The sequence below is a fragment of the Cucurbita moschata genome, unplaced genomic scaffold (assembly GCF_002738365.1).
Source record: "Cucurbita moschata cultivar Rifu unplaced genomic scaffold, Cmos_1.0 Cmo_Scf00001, whole genome shotgun sequence".
NCBI classification, from domain to species: Eukaryota; Viridiplantae; Streptophyta; class Magnoliopsida; order Cucurbitales; family Cucurbitaceae; genus Cucurbita; species Cucurbita moschata.
Window position 1 is genome coordinate 4,462,509 of NW_019268517.1, and position 6,224 is coordinate 4,468,732.

At 38.1% G+C, this 6,224-nt stretch overlaps 1 protein-coding gene, 1 long non-coding RNA gene and 1 other non-coding gene across 3 annotated transcripts; 2 read left to right on the plus strand and 1 right to left on the minus strand.

Annotated features, from left to right (window-relative positions):
• The first annotated feature begins 1,549 nt into the window (after positions 1–1,549).
• Positions 1,550–2,307, plus strand: LOC111449408. Its single transcript, XR_002711612.1, has 2 exons — positions 1,550–1,882; positions 2,099–2,307. It is a non-coding gene; the product is annotated as an uncharacterized LOC111449408 (long non-coding RNA).
• A 1,684-nt stretch (positions 2,308–3,991) lies between these two features.
• LOC111454578 lies at positions 3,992–4,097 on the minus strand. Its single transcript, XR_002712458.1, has one exon. It is a non-coding gene; the product is annotated as a Plant small nucleolar RNA R71 (small nucleolar RNA).
• A 526-nt stretch (positions 4,098–4,623) lies between these two features.
• LOC111454344 lies at positions 4,624–5,877 on the plus strand. The gene has a single exon (XM_023095802.1). The coding sequence runs from the start codon at positions 4,624–4,626 to the stop codon at positions 5,875–5,877; it is 1,254 nt and encodes a 417-aa protein (XP_022951570.1).
• The last annotated feature ends 347 nt before the right edge of the window (positions 5,878–6,224 follow it).

Sequence of the window (6,224 nt, forward strand, 5' to 3'; positions counted from 1 at the left end):
CTAACAAAATACACTTGAGTCACTTTTGTCCACTCTGAGCTAAGCTTCATGTTTTTGCTCTGGGTTTCCCCAAGATGACTCGTACCAAATGTAGATGTATTCCTTATTTGTAAACCTATGATCATCTCCTAAATTAACGGACTCCCTTCTAACCATCCTCAACAATTATTGCATGCATTTTGATAATTTTTTTTCATAAACAATTAGCTTACTCTGTTTATCTCATTATTAAAATCAAAATTTGAGAAAATGAAAGAGATTTTTTTCATAATAAAACAAAATTATAGTCCAAATTGGGATCCCATTTACAACATTGTTAAACATAAAATATGTTTACAAATAAATTTATAGAATTTAAAATACAACTTCAAATTAAGGTAAAATAAAATTTCGAACACAAGTTGAAAACATGCTAACATCCACCTCATGGTAGTTGGAAAAAGTTGAATACTCAGCAAATAGCATCTCTAATGATGTAAACATGCATACACACGAAAACATGCAACATGCAACTGTGGGGCTTGAATCCCAACTATCGAAACATGTCATTTTTTTTCGGTAGTCAAGTGGACAATTAATCTATCTTACTAAGTTGCTCCTCTAGTGGTGCACAAATGTGAGTCTTGAAAGACTTTACCACCCACTTGTAGGAATTGATACCCGGTTAGTGGAGTCAAACCTCACCATCAAGCTCCTCATGAAAATAAATGATTAATTGCCATAATAATATGTAAGGTATAACTAACAATAATATAACTCTACTTTTTGTGAGAGTTATCAAAGCTCACACCTAATCAGTAAAAAATTCTAACATAAATTATTGTAGGGTTAGTATTACACCAAGAATTTATTGACAAGCGAATTTTCTAGTTGGCTTTGTTGATATAGTTTAGATAGGGAGAAGACACGAGAGGATAGGGCTGAACTTTGAAATCCAAGGCTTTGTTCTCGAAACTCCTTTCCACCTCCCCGTCACATACTCATTTTTTGAAAGCCAGAACATTCGCATAGAGGAGCATCTGTATCACACATGTGTTGAGGATTGTTGGGAGGGAGTCCCACATTGGATAATTTAGAGGATGATCATGGGTTTATAAGTAAGGAATACATCTACATTGGTATGAGACCTTTTGGGGAAGCTCAAAATAAAACCATGAGAGCTTATGCTCAGAGTTGACAATGTCATACCATTGTGGAGAGTCGTGATTCATAACATGGTAGCAGAACTATGACCTTAACTTAGCCACGTCAATAGAATTCTCAAGTGTCGAACAAATGGTGTTGATTAATGGGAGGTTGTTCCATGGCAGGAGCTCATCTACATTGGTATGAGCCCTTTTGGGGAAGCATATCATGACAACCAACAATCATTAAGAATTTCGTGATTCCTTACAACATGCTTCTCCACTAATGACAAAATGACCTTCGAGACTCTTCTAGGAATTCCTACACCTATAAATTTGAAGTAGGAAGGCCTAGAGATCATAAATCAAGGATGGGATAGGTAGAGGCATTCCAACCCAACATACTCCGGTGAATGGGTCAAATGAGATAGGGAGGGGGAGTGGGATAGAGGAAGTCTAGTAATATGTGACTATAGGGTTTACTCTTCTTCATGTTTCATTATTCATACGTGTCAAGTGGCTATCCACCATCCAATCGGCTATGGAGGGATGTTTCAGGCATTCCAACCCAACATACTCCGGTGAATGGGTCAAATGAGATAGGGAGGGGAAGTGGGATAGAGGAAGTCTAGTAATATGTGACTATAGGGTTTACTCTTCTTCATGTTTCATTATTCATACGTGTCAAGTGGCTATCCACCATCCAATCGGCTATGGAGGGATGTTTCAACAAGCGAGTAAACTGTTGCAAAACTGAGGTAGGTCAATCATTGATAACTGTCTAAATGTAGAGTCATTTCAAGTCTTTTTGTAGTTAATATTGCACTCTTATTCACTATTTTCTCATTTATTCCCCATTTATTCTACTTAGTGAGCATGAAATCGTTTATTGCGATCCAACATGAAAAAAAATATGATTTTTCATAAATCGATCTTAATTGTATATTTAATTGAGTTATGTGGTAAAATTTCAGACATTTATGCTAAACCACGTGGGAGTAGCAAATTTGGAAACAAATGGGGGAGGACATGGAAATTTTAAATCCACATCAGCAGTCCAAGTGGGCCATTGACTACCAATGAGGAACATCTTATGTGGACAACTTATTCCTTTTCAGCCCTAAAGAGGAACTCATGCTCAATATAGAAGGAAAAGGAAGACCAAGAGGAGGGGACACATTTTTTTTTGGGTAAAAATCGAATTACACAGCAGCAGCTCTACTGCAGTGAACTGTTGTGGAACCAGAGAAGAAGAAGAAAACCCTAATCCAGCAGCTGTTGACAGCAGAAGGAAAAGGAGACAAACGAGGATTGATTAGGGCAAAGAGGTGGACGTGAGAGCTCAAGAGAAAGGAACTTCCATTGACGAACGGCAACAAACCGGGATAACTCTTTATTTCCTTATTCTCTTTCCTTATTCCATCAATTTTACATGATGAAGATGCAGATTTCTCTGTTTAATTCAGTTTGTATGGAGAGCTAAACTTAATAGGGGAGGCAAGAGAGTTTTATATAGTTTAAGTATGTTGACGGTATGATTTTAGTTTATTAAAGAGTTGCTGTTAATGATTTACATGTATGTTTAATTAGCTACTTTACATACATAGTTGTTCTCTTATTCGGGAGAAGAGAGGGAGCAATGAAATCCTCTTTAATACTCTAGTTCCATAGCAAGGAAACTTGAAGGGTAATAGAAGGGTTATGAATAATTCTTCTCCTAGAGCCTTGTTAATAGAAATTACAACGATTATGGAAATAATCACCATTCATGACCCTCGGAAGTGAGCTTGAGAATCTATTAAAAGGAACTAAAATCTACCACAAAACTCAACAACTTATCTATTTAATCTCTCTTAGCCGAACTTTCCTCATTATAGTGGATTTTCTCATCATTTTCTGTTTTCGACAGCAGTGGCACTCTGTTTTAATTTTGTTTAAATAGTTAAAATCTCCAACACCCATTTGAATGTTACCCAAAAACTCACTTAAATTTCCAGCGATAAAATTAACCGAAAAGATATGTTCCCTGTGAAATCGATAATTTACTTATTACTTGCTACTTGTGATAGTGTATACTTGCACTTAGTCTTGTGAAGTTTACGTAATTTTATTATATACATCCACAAGCGATCAAGTTTTTGGCGCCGTTGCCGGGGAACCTAATTTGGTTATTTTACTTGTTGTAGATTTTCGTGAGTTGGAGCAAAAAAGAAGTCATAGGAAGCTGAATTTTCTACTGCTGTATTTACTGCTGAAGAACTGAGTTTACTGCTGCAGAATTTTGTGTATGAACCCACCTACGGGTTTGGAATTTATTTTGGATCCTAAAATAGAGAGAACATTTAGACGAAGGTTGAAGGAGAAAAAGAAAATGACAGAACAGAATATACAGCAAATAGAACTTGGAGCCCAGTTGAATTGGGAGTTTGAAAATCCAGCGATGATGGCTAATCAAGAGAGAATTACTGCCGATGTCATTCATTTAGCAGATGACAGAGAAAGAGCGATCCGAGCATATGCACACCTAGTTGTGGAAGAGCTAAATCCGTGCATTATTAGACCCGAAATGCAAGCAACCACGTTTGAGCTAAAGCCCGTGATGTTTCAAATGTTGCAAACCATTGGGCAATTTCATGGACTACCGTCGGAAGATCCCCACCTACATCTAAAGTCATTTTTTAGAGTTAGTGACTCATTTCGATTTCAGGGAGTTGATAAAGACGTGATTAGACTGAGCTTATTCCCATATTCATTGAGGGATGGTGCTAAATCATGGTGGAATACCTTAGCACCGGGAACAATTGATTCGTGGAATAGTCTAGCAGAGAAATTTTTGATCAAATATTTCCCACCCACTAGAAATGCACGGTTCAGAAATGAGATTGTTGCTTTTCAACAGTTTGAAGATGAGACACTAAGTGAAGCTTGGGAGAGATTTAAGGAGATGCTTAGAAAGTGTCCTCACCATGGACTACCTCATTGTATACAAATGGAGACTTTCTACAAAGGATTAAATATTGCTACTAAACAAGTAGTTGATGCTTCTGCCAATGGGGCCATTTTGTCAAAGACATACAATGAAGCATATGAAATTTTAGAGAGAATAGCATCTAACAATTGTCAATGGGCCGATGTGAGAAGCAACCCAGGGAGGAAGACTCGAGGAGTACTTGAAGTTGATGCTTTGTCTTCTATCAATGCTCAACTAGCTTCGGTGACTAATATTTTACAAAATCTAGCATTGGGGCAAGACTCCATGATCAAAGCACCAGTCCATACAGCTGCTGTAATTAACTAGACAGCAGCCGAATCTTGTGTATATTGTGGAGAGGAACGCACCTTTGATCAATGTCCGAGCAATCCGGCCTCAATTTTTTATGTCGGGAATCAAGCTAATCAAGGCAACCCGAAAAATAACCCCTTCTTAAATACTTATAATCCGGGGTGGAGAAATCATCCAAATTTCTCATGGAAGGGACAAGGCTCATACAACCAACAAATGCCACCTAAAGCAAATTACCCTCCGGGTTTTGGATTACAAAATCAATTGGCTTATAGTTCTCAACAAGTCAACACCCAAGGGAAAGGAATTACCCAAGCTCAATACACATCGGGAACATCTATTGAGAGCCTAATAAAGGAATATATGGCTAAAAATGATGTCGTGATACAAAGTCAACAAGCCTCATTGCAAAATTTGGAAGTTCAAGTAGGTCAATTAGCAACTGAGTTACGAAATAGGCCTCTTGGAAAGCTGCCAGCAGACACCGAAACACCAAAAAGAGAAGGCAAAGAGCAATGTCAAGCAATAGAGTTGAGAAGTGGAAAAAAAATACCCAGCGGGGGAGAAAAAAATGCAGAACAAGGCGACAGCCATTCCCAAGAAACTGCTGATACACAGCAGCGAAATGACGAAGCTGCTGTACAGAAAGAACACAGCAAGGATTATGCAAAAATTAAGGAGCAGCCTAAAATACAAACAACAGCCAGTAGTGGACAAGAGAGCATAACATACACACCATCACCTCCTTTTCCACAAAGAATAAAGAGAAAGAAAGAGGAAGCCCATTTTGAGAAGTTTATGGATATTCTAAAGGAAATTCATATAAACATACCACGGGTGGAAGCTTTGAAGCAAATGCCAAATTATGTGAAGTTCTTGAAGGATGTACTTACTAATAGAAGGAAGTTTGAAGAATTTAAGGTGGTGTCATTGAATGAAGAGTGCAGTGCAATATTGAAGAACAAGATCCCACTAAAGGAGAAAGATCCTGGATCGTTCACTATTCCTGTATCAATTGGAGGAAAGGAACTAGGACGAGCATTATGTGACTTGGGAGCAAGCATCAACTTAATGCCTCTATCTATTTACAAGAAGTTGGGAATTGGAGAGGCTAGACCGACTACAGTCACCTTACAACTAGCCGATAGGTCCATCACTTATCCCGAAGGAAAGATTGAGGACATCTTAATTCAAGTTGACAAATTCATATTTCCTGCAGATTTTATCATTTTAGATTATGAAGCCGATCATGATGTTCCAATTATTTTGGGGAGACCATTTTTAAAGACTGGAAGAACATTAGTAGATGTCTACAAAGGAACCATCACGTTAAGAATGGGTGACCAAAAAGTTGAATTTAACATCAATGACAGCATGAAATATCCAGCAGTGATAGAAGAATGCTCAACAGTGACAGAAGAATGCACATCAGTGTATGAATTGACAGAACAACCAGCGACCGAGGAATGAGATGATGAGGAAAGCGAGCAGGAAGAAGACAGCAGCTTGAATGACAGAATAGAACAGTTAGCAGTTTTAGGTGAATTCAGCAGAACTTTTGAGTCACTAGAATGTGAGGGAAGAAAGAGTTCACCGATGAGACCTTCTATTGAGGAAGCGCCACAGCTGGACTTAAAACCACTACCACCTAACCTTAAGTATGCTTATTTAGGTGATAAGAAGACACTACCCATCATCATCTCAGCGACACTATCCTCGACTCAAGAGGATATGCTCCTAGAAACATTGAAGAAGCACAAGGGGGCGATAGGTTGGACATTGGCAGATATAAAAGGAATTAGCCCTTCACTATGCAT